Raw genomic sequence first — 14,517 nt, forward strand, 5'->3', positions numbered from 1 at the left:
GATGACAGGCAGGCCCGACGTGATGCAGCACGAGGCGCAGGGCCGACTCCTGCTGCCCTGTGCCGCGCCGGAGCCCGTGTGCACACGCTGCCACACGTGCGTGCACCAGCAGCCTGCTCTCCACGCTCCTGTCTCACCTCTGGCCTCCGGCCGCAGGCGCGGTGCTGGACGCGGCCTTTCTCAGCCCCGGTTCCCTTTCTGTACGACGCAGGGTGCACCAGACGGCCGCTAAGGTCTTCCCTTCCCCATCCAGCCTCCTGGCGAAGAGCTCGAAGGCCAGGTTTCCGTGCACAAGGGGAGCCCGCCCCGCCTCCCTCCCGTCACCCACCTCCCAGCCCTGAGGCCCCCCAACAGGACCCGTCTTCTCAGCTGCCTCCCCGGGGGCGGCTGCCCCTGCAGGCCCATCGCCTCCTCCAAGCTCTGCCTGCTCTGTCTTGACGGGAGAGGGGACCCCAGGGGCTCTCGTGGTGAGAAGTCTGGCAGATGGAGAGAAGGAAGGAAGAGGGGCGGGAGGAGAGGGATGTCCCCGTGCTGCCCTGCTTCCCAGCACTAGGATTCATCCCTTGAAGGTCACGCAGAGAGACCAGGCGTCTGCGTGCACGCTGGGTTAGAAGACACAGTGGAGGAGGCCCCCCATTTCCAACAGCAACAGAAGATGACGTTTGGGGTATAAACGGAGTGAGAAATGCGAAACCCTATGTGAGGCAAACTCTGAAGGTACCTCAGAGGTACCCTAGACTTGAACAGACAGAAGTCCCCTGTTCCAGAGCAAAACGGTGTCATGAAGACAATCCTCTGTAAGTAGCTTTATAAATTTAACGTAATCTCTAGGAAAGTACCAGAATGTTTCTCCCCCTCTGGATCTAAAGAAGCTTTATAAAGTTCACATGAGGTGGGGAAAGGGCAAAAACAGCTGGGGAGACCTTTCAAAGAAGAGAAATGAGGAGGTTGTAGGCCTCTGAGTCCGCCAGTGGACCACCAGGCCTCAGGCCAAATGGAGACAGGCAGGCGCAGGGCCAGGGGACCCCCAGGGACAGACGGCACGTCCCCGATGAGGCAATGGAGCTGGGCTTGTTAGCAAGTGTTGTGACAACTGGTTAACACTCAGAAAAGACCAAAGTGAACGTGTATGTCACACTACACACAAGACAAGTTCCAAATGGATCCAAGAGCCAACTATGAAAAATGAAACAAGTTCTAGAAACAGTGGGTGAAGTTTTTTGTGACTGGGGAATGGGCAGAATCTTCCTAAACATGATTTAAAATCCAGGAACAAGAAAAGACAAAATACTTGCTGGGAAAAAAAAATGTAACATTTAACACGTTCAAAAGTACCTGCAACTTGAGACAGGAAGCAGAGTGGCGGCAGCAGGGGTGGGGAGTGAGAGTGGCTGTCTAACGGGGGCTGGGGGGGGGGGTTTCTCCTCGGGGTGACAGGAGCATCTTGGAAGCAGACAGAGGAGATGGTCGCACGATGCCGGGAATGCACTAAATGCCACTCAACTGTACACTCTGGACGCTGGAGTAGTGGAGTTCATGCTGTAACCATGCATTTCACCTCCATGAAAGGTCGTGATTGAAAATCAGGAACACTCGGATTCATATTTATAGTTCAAAAGAACCTAAAAGCATCAAAAGTCAAGAAAAAAAAGGACAAAAAGGGAGAAACGCAGGGACTTCCCTGGTGGTCTGGTAGTAGAGACCCCCCATTTCCACTGCAGGGGGCACAGGTTTGATCCCTGGTCAGGGAACTAAGATCCCGCATGCTGTACGGCGTGGCCAAAAAAAAAGAGAGAGGTGCTAAACTCAAACTACCCCAGGATTCTATTTCTCACCTGTCTGGTTGGCCCAATCCAACAATCCAACTCTGACAACAGACTCTCGCCGGTGGGGCAGGTCACCTGACACAGTGCTGGGGGAAGCCGGATGGCACAGTCCCTGTGGGGGAGGGGCAACGGCTGGACAAGTCACAGAGGCTTTTACCCTGGGACTGGCACTCCTACTCCTAGAATCTGTCCCAAAGATACACTGGCAAGAGCCCCCAATGACACGTACATAAAGTTATTCATTGTGACACTATCTGATCAGCAAAAGACTGGAAACAACCCAGATACCGGCCTCAGGCTTTCTGCTGGAAGAGCCACGGCAGGGCTGCCTGGCGGGCTCTCTCCGCTGGCTATACACCCATGTGGAGCAAAATTTACCTTGTTTTACACTTTTGATAGTAGGGCCACGTAGGATGTTTTGCATAAGCAAAGCTAGCTTAAGACAACAGTTGATTTGTAAAAATTAAATGAGTTTGTCTATCAAGTTGGTGACATAAGACGCCCAGAGAAATCAATTATTCCAACCATATTTCAACTTTATATCTTCAATGAGAAAGCTGTAAAAATAGCAACAAAACAAAACAAAACAATTACGGACTTCCCTGTGGTCCAGTGGCTGGGGCTCTGCGCTCCCAATGCAGGGGGCCCAGCTTTGGTCCCTGGTCAGGGAACTAGATCCCAACTGCCGCAACCAGAAGTTCGCATGCCGCAACTAAAGAATCCTGCGTGCTGCAGGGAAGATCCCACACATGGCAATGAAGAGCCCGCATGCTGCAATTGAGACCTGGTGCAGCTACATAAATAAGTAAATAAATATTTTTTAAAAAATCAAACAAATCAGAAGTCTTGTTGTTAATAACAATATTATTCCTCTCAAGTAACCATATGTATCCTGTAGGAGAAAGCAAATAATGATAAACAGGATTTTCATCTTAAAAGAGGTAAAAAACAGAATTTCAGTAAAAAATTTTATAATCTTAAAATCTGAATTGGAAACGTTAGTGCGGATGCACAATTTCTGCCTTTCTTAAACAACGCACAGGCCCCATGCTAAAGTGCTCCGGGGTGAACCGTCAGGATCTCTGCAATGTGATCTCAAATAGTTCAGCGGAAATAAGCGAGAAGGTAATTTATAGAGGGATTTTCCTGTTCTGCCCTGGGCCTCTCCCTCCCACCGCCACTAAAGAGAAGAGAGGTTCTGGGGCAGTAAGTGGGCACAGAGGCCATCAGGGGCTCGAGGGGCTCCGTCCAGCCAACTATAGCATCATGTGGGCACCTCCCGCCTGTCAAAGAAAACGACTGGACTTGACGAGCTCACAGCAAACATACAAAAAGCACTGGGTTAGTAACAGGGGCAGGAGGGGCAGAGGGGGGTGTGGTGTGAGAAGCGGCGCGGTCCGGGGCCAGCGCCGGAGGCCCCGGGCACACGTGCTCAACAATGGACGATCACCGGGGAAGAGAGAAGCGTGTCCGCTGACTCTCTGGTGTGAACATTTCAGAGGGGCCAAACGAAGCCTCACTGGACGGAGGGCAGCTCTCCGGAGAGAACTCCACCGCCGAACGCAGGAGGGCCGGCTTAGATAGAGGACAGCCTTCCGGCCGCTGCGATGGGGCAGCTGCTTCAGGCGGGCGTCACCCACGGGCGGGCAGCTGGACAGAAGGCGGGAGTAAGGAGGGCGGGCGGCGCCGCCTGCGCCTGCTCCTTGGGGCATCAGCCACGTGAGGCAGGGAGCCCTGGGCAGCCCTTGGGCGGTGCGCGCCTCGGGCGGCGGCGGAGGCAGAGGAACGCGCCAGACCCCTCGGCGGAGCGCCCCGCAGAGCGCTGCCGGAAACGCCGGGCAGCTCGCCGGAGACGGCAGCAGCTGGAGCTCCCCGACAGAGGCGGCTCCCGCAGGCGCAGCGGACGCCCGGAGCCCGCACACCCACGGGCAGGCCCCCCGGCAGGCGCGGCGCGCGTGGCGGAGGCGGCGCTTTTATGGAGAAGGGAGGTGGGCGGGGTTGTCGCAAGCAGAAAGCCCATTGGAGGAAACGGGGGGGTCTGAAGCGCGGCGGCTTCCCATTGGCTGGGCTGTCGCCAGGCGGGGAGAAACTCTTCCTCCCGCTGAGGGCTCGCGGCCTCGAGGGCCCGGGCGTCTCCTCCTGCCGGGATCTGTGCCGACGTGCGGTGGGGCCAGCTGAGCGCTCCCCCCGGGGCCTCCCCACTCCACGGCCGCGGGGCGCGTGGGCTCTTGGCCGCCGCCCAGGGACGGAACCCGGGGCCACGGCAGGGAGCGGGCAGGGCGCGGACCGCGGCACCGCCGGGGCCTCGCGGGCGTCCGGGCCGGCGCGAGGCGCTCACACGGGGACCCCGGAGACCCGAGGAGAGGCGGCCTGGGAGCAGCGGGGCTGGTTCTCTGGCTGGAAGTTTCCAAGCCGGGGAAAGGGCTGGGGCACGCGGCACCGCGCTTCTCGTGAATGCCGGGAGTGAAACGCAGGAATTTAAGGGCAGGATGGTTGCCCAAAGAGGAGGCGGACCTTAAAGACGTGGGCAGGCCTCAGTCTAGTGATACTGGAAGCAGTAAAGGCGCCAGAGGATGCGGAGCTGGGTACCCGCGCGCGGGGGGCCGGCAGCCATCGGCACAGAAGCCGGCGCCTCAGGCCAGACAGTGGACACGTGACTCTGAGGCATTTCAGAGATCGTGGGGGTGTCCCTTCCATCCCAGCCCCAGAGGATAAGGCTCTGCTCCCCACATTCCTGTGCAGGGCTGCCCCCCCCCCCCAGGGCACAGCCCCAAACTTTGCTGGAATTGGTGTTTGGCGTCCTCAAGGTGCCGTCTCTGCTGCGTACTGGATGCGAAAGCCGGGGCCTGGCTGCCTCCCCTCGATGTAGAAGGCTGGAGCCACCGCAGCCGAAGGCTCAGGACCCAGGCAAAGGCCCAACCCCACCAGGGGGACCCCAGAAGGGCAGGGCCGCAGGCACACGCCTCTGGCCCCTGAGAACTGCGGTGAGGGCTGCACCGGCAAAGCTGTGGGTGCAGGACCACCCTGGGGGCCCGGAAGACAGACGCTGAGCCTCAGAGGACCACTCTCGGGCCTTGAGGTTCTGGACTTGCTCAGCACCTGCCGCGCCTCCTTCTTTCCTGCTTCTCCCTTTTGGAAGGGAGTGTCCGTCCATCCTCTCCCATCATCTCGGAGGCACGTACCTCGTCTGGTTTCACAGGTTCGCGGCTGGAGAGGCACTGAGTCTCGGCAGACCCGGTTCTCTGGGCAAGCCCAGCACAGCCACCACAGACCCCCTGCGCCTGGGGTGCCGGTCCAGTTCCTCACACTCACACTCCGGCCACTCTCCTCTGAGGGCTCGGCGCCGGCCCTGGTCCCTCCTGTGCTCCCAGGGACTGGCAACCCCCCAGTGGTGCCTTTTGTCCCCACGGTGTGACAAGGGGGTGTGTGGCTGCAGGCGCCGACCTCTGCTCTTGAGCACGGCCCCCTTCACCCCGTGTCTACGTTCTTGGTGAGGCTCCCCAGGAACCCTGTTCTGTGTTAAAAAAAAAGAGAAAGGCTTTGTTTTGCTTTTACACACACGCTGAAGCTCAAGATGAGTGACGCGGTGTGTGGAATTCGCTTTCAGATCCCCCCCCCCCCCCCCCGCCACAAGAAGGGGGAAGGGCAGACGGAGGCACCAGTGTGGGGACATGCTGGCAGGTGCTGGAGCTAGGTGAGGCCTGAGGGGTCGGTGTATGTCTGGACACTTCCACTGTAAACCGAGGAACGAATGAAGGTGATGTTGTGCTGCTGAGAATAAAATCAAATGCACACAGTGATGCTGAATTCACAGGCATCCTCTTGCCGGGGGGACGCCCTCTGTCCACATGGAAGTGGGGTCCTTACACGCTTAGCTCTTTAAAAAGAAAGGAAAGTTAACTGCACTCCTTTTGGTCCTACCTTTGTCTTCAGCTTATTACTCACTACTCTACTGAAGATGTATAAATATTTTTAGATCTTGTCAAAACTGCAGGAAGAAAATGAGAGAGTCACCCCTTTTTAGTTTTTTTAGGGAAAAGACTCTGAAAACAAATAGCAGCAGATGAAAGAAATGTACACCCTGTGCATGTGGTAATATTCACAATGCTCAGTCATAAAAATAAAGGCCTTTATTTGGTTTTTCTACGCCATTACAGGAGCACGTGGCAACACCCTCGAACCCACGGGGACCTGCGGCCACACCCACACCTGCCGCGGAGGCCGCTGAGAAGCTGAAGTGTCACTGCACAGGCCAGGCCCCGCAGGGATGCAGCTCTACCTGGAGTCACGGGGTCACCTTCTTGTAGGTGACGTGCAGATGCTGAGTCATGGGCTGCGTAGTGGTTGCCATGGAGACCGTCTGTTCAAGTTTGCCTTCGGAATTCAGCCTGAATTTTCGGGTAATCTGAGCAGAACAAAACAAATACAAAACGCTGTAATATTATCTTCCAAAGGTTCAACCACCGCTGAGGTGCCACCACAGGCCACGTGCTCCTGCAGCGGCTGCAACACGTCAGTCACCTCAGTGGTCAGGGAGTGGCCGGCAGCTCCACGGGCGTCCCGACCCCTGGCCTGTGCCCACTCCCTGCCGCCCAGGGCTGAGCGCGGGCATCGGGCTCGCCGTCTGACCAGAGCCCTACCGTCTGGCGAGTCCCTCTCTGTTCCCTCCGCTCTCTCTCAACAGTGGGAACTGACGTCCACTGTGTTCTCGAAAGCCTCGGCACCGGCACTTCTGGAGCCCCTGACTCATCAGGGCCAATTATGGCAACCATTTCCCACAAGAACACAAATCTGCAGCAAACAAGCCCCTGATGAGAGAACGGATTTGCCTGGAAGGCCTGTGAACAGAGTATGAAAGCGCGACCACCGTGGGAGCCACCTCCAGCGGCAGGTCCCTGGCGCCCAGAGCCCTGGCGTGTGGGCTGGGTGGGGGCACAGGTGTCAGACACAGGAGTGGCCAGGCCACAGCCGCGCTGTCACTCCCCAGCCCTCTGGCAGAGAAAAGAGCAAAGCCACATTTCAGTGAGTCTCCTCAAAGGACCGGCCAGGCTGCAAGGCCAAGGTCTCAGGGAGAAGGGCGTGCAGCGGGGAGATGCAGCGGGGAGAAGCCCCCCACCCCGGGGCCTGTGCTACCTCTAAGAGGCCACCCGAGGCTGAGGAGCCGGGCAGGGGCACCCCGACCCATGGGGCCACCCTCTGGAACCCGCGCCCCTTGCGGGGGGGCAGGACCCCCGGAGGGCTGCACCCCAGGAGTAAGAGTTACCCAGAAATAGACTGGAAGTCCAGTTTCAAAACAGCTCTCTCGAGTGACAGGACCTGCCCTTCCTCGACAAACCACCAGAAGCGCTGCTCTTGGTGGGAGGCAGCATCACGCAAAGCCTCAAGCCATCCAGGCTTTCTCATATGCCAAGTCTGGAATTCAAGCAATTCAACAGGGGGATGGAAACCAGAAGACAGTGGAAGGACATCTTCAAAGCACATAAAACAAGTGTCCCCCTGGCATTCTAGCTGCCGTGAAAATACCCTTCAAAAATGAAGGCAAAATAAAGACATTTTGGACAGAAAAGCCACAGAGAATTCCCACCACCAGCAGGACTCCCGCCTTCTTTACACAAAATACTAGAGGAGGTTGTTTGGGTTTGAAGGAAAACGGTAGAAGCAGAGATGCAGGAACAAAGGAAGAGCAACAGTGGGGTAAATGTGTGGAAAACTGCGCAGTCCAGACACTGCACATGAGGGTCTACTGTGTGTGTGCAGTGAAGACGCGTGAGGGCAGAGGCAGAGGAGGCTCGAAGCCAGGGTCCTGCGTCCCTGCGCCCCAGTGGGCTCCAGGCGCCTGCAGCACCAGCGCTGCAGTCCCAGGCTCCGCCCCAGACCCGGTGCCTCAGCATCTCCATCCTGAGCCCCAGGGCCACACCTGCCTCATGGTCTGAGCAGCACTGTCCTAAGGTCCCTGCCACAGTCCACAAGTATCAAAGGTCCACGCACTGTCCTCGCCACTGTAATAAACCTCGCTGGGGACAGGAGAGGGCTGCAGGACAGGCTACTGATGAGGAAGAGGGTGGGCCAGGCAGGACGGGCGGGCCGGCCCAGACAAGGTGGCAGACAAAGCAGACAGCGGGCGTTGCCCCCAGCTCCGCAGCGTTGGCTCTGGAATCCAGGCTCTCACCCTGAAGCCGCTCTGCAGAGGAAGCACGAGTGCAGTGGAGAGAAACAAGGCCTGTGTCCCCCGAGCCACGCGCCACGCGCTCAGCTTCTGCAGGACGGCGGCCGCCTGTCCTCCGAGCCCGTCCTGCTCCCGGGATGCCCCGCCGCCACCGTGGGACGCTGGCTCTCGGCCCTCACACCGGATGCCTGGGCCCACGTGGGCAGGTGGCGCACAGGCAGGGGCAAAGGCAACGCCTCCCCGGGGGTCTGCAGCTGGGCCTCTCCCCCGTCAGCCTTTCCGTGGAAAAGGGGCGACGCTGCCCGACGGGGCCGCCTCTCTCTCAGCCCTCAGCGCTGCTTCCTTGTGCCGAAGTCTGTGAACGTCGGTGACAGCCGCCTGGCTCCAGGGCAGACCATGGGGCATCAAGAGGCAGAGGCCGTCGCTGGGGGGGCCGCGTGGCTGAGGCGCTGAGCACCCCAACCTCCCCGGGTCCTGGCAAGGAGCACACGCTCGAGCTGTGTTCACTGTGGCGCCCCCGGTGACAGCACCGCCACTGCGGTGTGTCCCCGTGACCGGGAATCACCTGTTAGGTTCCTCTGGGCTTCGCGGCCCCTTGCATGAAACTTCCAGTGCTGTTTTCTGCTTCAAATGAGTTACCTGGAAGAATTTAAAGTTGAGGCAGGCTGTGCAGGACTGCGCTCGGGCTCAGAACCAGACCGCGCGGGGCCCCCGGCTTCCGCTGGCAGCCGCAGCCTGCGGGGCTGCTTCCGGCGGTCCGGCGCTCAGCCCGAGTCTACCCTCAGGGTCGGGACCCATCTGAGCTGCAGGCTGACCCCCGTCTGAGCGAGGTGGGGACGGAAGCAGCGGTTTGCCTCTAACACCCTGAAGTGGAGCCTGCACGAGGCCCCTGGGTGAACAGAAGCTGCGGGGCCGCATGCTGCAGAGAAGCCCGCGCAGCTGGGCGCTCAGCTCCGCAAAGGCGGGTTGGGTGGCCAGGCGGCCTCTGGAGCACAGGAAGAGAGCCCATCCTGACGACGACGTGAGTTCCTGCCTCAGCCGAGCGGGCTCACCGCCCCTCGACTGCACAGACCCGAGAGAAATGTCCCCGCAGAGGGGAGTGGGACGTGAGAACTTCCTGACGCTTTAGTGCTTTCTCCAAGGGGTTCTTCCTTGCTGCTGTTATGGCTTGTCTGGCAGGGAAGAGGTGGAGAAGGAAAGGCCAGGAGGGAGTAAGATGGAGTTGACTTTGTTTTAGGTCCTAACACAGAAAAGCCGAGAAGCCACCCCGACCACACTTGAGGCGTCAGGAGGGGCTGAGTCTGATGAACAAGGACATCAGGACGCTGCTGGAGAATTCCACACTCTGCCGACTTCCAAAGCGGGGGGCGTACGGACGTGTCTGGTGGGTTCACCCGATTGTACCGCAGAAACTACCGCAATGTTGTAAACCAACTATACTCCAATAAAAAAAAAAGAATTAGAACAGCGGCAGGCGCTTGCTGCCTGTACAGGCTCCTCCTCCTGCTCCACCGGGATGTAACTGACAGGGAACACTGTGCAGGTTTAAGGTGACGATGTGACACACGGGTATGTGGCGAAACGTTCACCACAATAAGGTCAGTGAACACACCATCACCTCACAGTTATGTCTCTTCCTTCTTAGCAAATTTCACGAAGACAACAGAGCACTGTCAACCCGAGCGCCACGCTGTCCACCTCACACCTGAAGTTTGTACCCACGAAGCAACGTCTGCCCATCTGGCCCACCCCAGCCCCAGGAACTGGTGTTCTCCTCTGCTCCTGTGAATTTTCTGTTTCTGAAATTTCACATGTAAATGAAGTCGCTCGGGGTCTGGCTCGGCTCACTCGCTGCGGCGCCCTCGTGCTTCACCCGCGTTGTTGCGCACGGCAGGACTTGCTGCTTCTTTCCGGCCGTGTCGCAGTCCTTGTGAGCACGTGCACACCACGCCTTACCCACCCACCCGCGGATGCACACAGACGTGTCTCCCCGCCTTGCCTGCCGAGTGTGGGCTCTGCCCTGGGTGAGGGTGCGTCCCCGGCCTGGCAGGCCTGGTGTGCAGAATCTGTGTTACCGCCGTGGAGACAGCTCAGGATCGTACCCTCCCCACCCCCTCGGTGCCCCCCGCCGCTGAGAGGCCAGGAGGTGGAGAGATGGGCAGTGGGAGAAGCAGCAGACGCAAACCAGGAACAAGGGCCGCGTGAGCAAAGGCACAGACACAGAGAGGCGCAAACTCCTGTAGTGGCTCAACAGCAAACTGGCGACAGAAGAACTTCAGGGAATCTGAAGACAAGCCAATTGTATTCATAACCAGATTGAATGATATAGAGAAACAGATGAAGAAGAGTGGACAGAGTCCCAGGGCAGGGGGAACAATACTAAGTGGCCTAATACGTGTTCCAAAGGGAGGACAGAATAACAGTACAGCAGAAAGAACCTGAAGAAATAACGGCTACAAATCCTTGAACTTCACGAAAACCAGCTTGAAACAGGAGGGAAGGGAGCAGGGCACAACCTCTGAAAGGATCACAGAGCCCGAGGACACGACACAAACTGACTGAGAACCAAACGGGTCCGGGACGGCGGACTCCCACTGGAGCTGGAGCCTCCCTGCAGCACACTGGCTAAGTGAGCACCACAGGCGCCGGGACAGCTCTGAGGCCGGTCGCAAGGGTCAAAACGTGGGCGGTGGCCTGACTCCTGGACATCCCTGCCCTTCCCGAGACAGCTGGAATACTCCTCCCACTCATTAGCCTAAGAAATTACTCACCCCTATAAAAACGGACAACCCCACACCCTGGGGCCTCTCTCACCTTCTGAGATGGCCCACACTCTGTGGGGTGTATCTCTCTAAATAAACCCACTTCTTACCTCTCACTTTGTCTCTCACTGAATTCTTCCTGTGATGAGACAGCAAGAACCTGAGCCTCATTAACTCCTGAAACTAGGTATGTGATCTCAGTTGGAAGACCTTGGATTCTGGCAGGGTTTGAGTCCCAGCACGTGGGTTCAAGTTCCGATCTGGGGTGTAAGGGTTCCACCTCACAGATGTTATAGTCCTGTGCTCTGATCGCCGGTTGCGCTTTGGTCAGAGGTGCAAAGGCGGCCAGCCTCCAGCTGAAGTGACCTCCAGGGGGTTTAACGGGCCAACCCCCCTTTACCCCACTTCATTTTCCCTCCTTCCTCTTTCAGGATGCAGACATTAAAGGCTAAGACATTTGGAACAGCTGCACAAACGGGGAAAGTTGGAAAGTGACTGCACATGCCGCGGGAAGGCTCAGAAAAGCCCTGAGCAGACCTCAAGTTTACACCTCTGGCACCCTGTCTGCACAGAGGCAGCCCACAATCAAAACAAGCCCCAAACAACAAACAAAACCAGTAACGAAACCACCAAACCCTGGGGAAGAGGGAGAATCTCATTTCCAGAGTCACTGCACTATTAGATCCAAACGTGCAGTTTTTAACAACGACAACGTCATAAGGCACATGAAGAAACAGGAAAGTACAGCCCATCCAAAGGGAAAATAACCACAGAAACTGCCCCCGAGAAACATCTGCCGGTGGACTCTGCAGCAAAGACTTAACACAGTGTCTCAAAGATGCTCAAAGAACTAAAGGAAGACCTGGAGAAAGTCAAAGTGGTATATGAACAAAATTAAAATATCGATAAAGAGACAGAAAACTTAAAAGATGGAGCTGAAAGGTATGCAAACCAAAATGAAGAGCTGACTAGAGGGATTTGGAGGCAGGTTCAAGCAGGCAGAAAAACTGACAAACCTGAAGATGGGACAATGGAAATTACTGCGGAGGAACAGAAGGAAAAAGAGTAGGGAAAGACACTAGCAGACCTTGCTCTACTGCGCCCAGCAGGTGCTGAGTTCCTCTACAAAGCGGAGGCCTGTGGGGACCCTGTAACCACCAAGTCTGTCGGCGCCACCTCTCAGCTGCACGTGCTCACTCTGCGTCTGTGCGTCATCTTCCGGTATTTCTCATAATATTTCAAACTTTTTATCGCTGTTGTATTTGTTGTGGCATCTGTGATCAGTGATCTCTGATGTTATGGCTGTGATTTGCTGAAGGCTCGGATGATGGTATTTTTAGCAATAGGGTATATGTGCTTTTTTAGACACAACACTGTAGACTGCAGTATGGTGTAAACACAACTTTACAGGCACCGGGAAAAAAATTTTGTGTGACTCGCTGGATTGCGATATTCTGATATTCGCATCACAGAGGTGGTCTGGAATTGAACCCCCAACATCTCCACCCAGGCCTACAAACAGAAACGTGCAAGAGGCTCAGTGGACTCCACCAGGATGAACTCTGACCCACACCGACACAAAGTATCAAATCTGAAAGCCAAAAACAGAGAACCTTGAAAGAAGCAAGGAGAGAAGCACCTTGTCACAGAGAAGGGACCCCCCCCAATCATGTTATCAGCAGATTTCTCTTCAGAAACTCTGGAGGCCAGAAGGCAGTGCACGGAAATAGTCAAAGTGCAAGAAAAAGAACTGTCACTGAGGAACCCTCTATTCAGTAAAACTGCCCTTCAAAAGTTAGGGAGAAATCAAGACATTCTCAGATAAACGAGAGCCAAGGGAGCTCCTTCCCAGCAGATGGCCCTGCAAGACATGCTCAAGGCGGCCCTGCAGGTGACATGAAAGGACCGTACAGGTGACATGGAGACACAGACAGAGACGGCAGTAAAGGTACAAAAGCTGTTACTGTAGCAACTTCAGATTAGCATGTTACATGTAATTCCCATAGTAACCTGGAGGAAAATATCTATAGAATATACACAAAAGGAAAAGAGAAGGGAATTAAAATGTTTCAGTACAGAAAATCAACTAAACACAAAAGGCAGTAAGGCAGGAAATGAAGGACAAAAAGAAAATGGCTGGATGAGAGAAGTAATCCCCTCCTTATCAGTAATTATTTTAAATGTAAATGGTTGAAGTCTCCAATCAAAAGACAGAGATTGGAAGTATGGATAAAAACACATGCTGTCTACAAGAGACTAGCATAAGATCCAAGGACACCAACAGATTTAAAGTGAAAGGATGGAAAAAACATTTCACGCAAATAGCCATGAAAAGACAGCCAGAGCAGCTTAACTAGTGTCAGACAAAACAGGCAAAAAAGGTTACAAGAGACAAAGAAGGACATTATATATTAATAAAGGGTTCAAACAGCAAGAAGATAAACGAAGCACAAAGCGACCGAATGAAAGGGAGCAACAGACAGTTCTCAAGGAACAGATGGAGACGTCAAGATTGCATTCTCAGTAACGGACAGAACCACCAGAGAGAACACAGAAAAACACCTGGCCCGACGACAACAGGACACACAGCCTCCTCGGGTGCAGGCGGGGTATCCTCCAGGGCAGACCACGCGTTAGGACAAAAATTAAGTCTCGACAGATTGAAAATGACAGATATCATACAAAGTACCTTCTCCAATTACAATCGGATAAAAGTAGAAATCAATAATAGAAGGAAAACTAGAAAAGTAACATATCTGTGGAAATTAAATAACACACTCAAAACCACCAGTGAATCAAAGAAACAATTACAGGGAAATTAGAAAATACTTGAGATGAATAAAAATAAAACACAACATATCAAAACTTATGAGATGCAGCAAAAGCAGTGCTCAGTGGGAAATGTATACTTAGGAAGCTCACAGTTTTACAAAGAAGACATCTCAGATCTTTAATCTAACTTTACAACTTAAGGGGCTAGAAAAATAAGAAGAAGCTAAACCCACAGCTAACAGAAGGAAGGAAATAATAAAGACGATTAGAGCAGAGGTAAGTAAAACAGAGAACAGAAAACTGACTGAGGACTTCCTAAGTGGTGCAGTGGTTAAGCAGCCGCCTGCCCACGCAGGGGACACGGGTTTGACTCCTGCTCCGGGAAGGTCCTGCATGCCCGTGCACCACAACTATTGAGCCCCTGTGCCGCAAGAACTGAAGCCTGCACGCCTAGAGCCTGTGCTCTGCAACAAGAGAAGCCACCACACTGAGGAGCCCACACACCACAATGAAGAGTAGCCCCTGCTCGCCGCAACTGGAGAAAGCCTGTGTGTAGCAACAAAGACCCAACGAAGCCAATAAATAAATAAATAAATAAATAATAAAAAAAGAAAAAGAACTGAGCAAAAGTTGGTTCTTCAAAAAGATCAATAAAATTGATAAACCTCTGGCCAGACGGCTTAAGAAAAATAGATAGAAGGCTCAGATCAATAAACTCAGAAATGAGAGTGAGAACATTGCCACCAACGCTATAGAAACCAGGATTATAAAAGAGTAGTGTGAACAAATTGGACAACCTAAATGAAATGTATGAATTCTTAAAAACACAAAACCTACCAAGACTGAATCATGAAGAAATAGAAAAATCTTAATAGACCTATAACTTGTATGGAGATTGAATCAGTAATAAAAAAAATCTGATAACAAAGAAAAGTCCTAGATTTGATGGTTTCTCTGGTGAAATGTTTGGTGAACTAAACATGTAAAGAAC

General features: G+C 54.5%; 1 protein-coding gene across 3 annotated transcripts in view; it reads right to left on the minus strand.

Moving 5' to 3' along the window:
* Positions 1-5,933: 5,933 nt before the first annotated feature.
* Positions 5,934-14,517, minus strand: part of THAP4 (THAP domain containing 4) — a 47,685-nt gene continuing 39,101 nt past the window's right edge. For all 3 annotated transcript variants that reach the window (XM_057744105.1, XM_057744106.1, XM_057744107.1), the window contains one exon: positions 5,934-6,231. In XM_057744105.1, coding sequence (XP_057600088.1) covers positions 6,112-6,231 — 120 coding nt within the window. In that variant the 3' untranslated portion in view covers positions 5,934-6,111. The remainder of the gene's footprint in view (positions 6,232-14,517) is intronic.

This window comes from Hippopotamus amphibius, chromosome 8 (genome assembly GCF_030028045.1).
Source record: "Hippopotamus amphibius kiboko isolate mHipAmp2 chromosome 8, mHipAmp2.hap2, whole genome shotgun sequence".
Classification (NCBI taxonomy): domain Eukaryota; kingdom Metazoa; phylum Chordata; class Mammalia; order Artiodactyla; family Hippopotamidae; genus Hippopotamus; species Hippopotamus amphibius.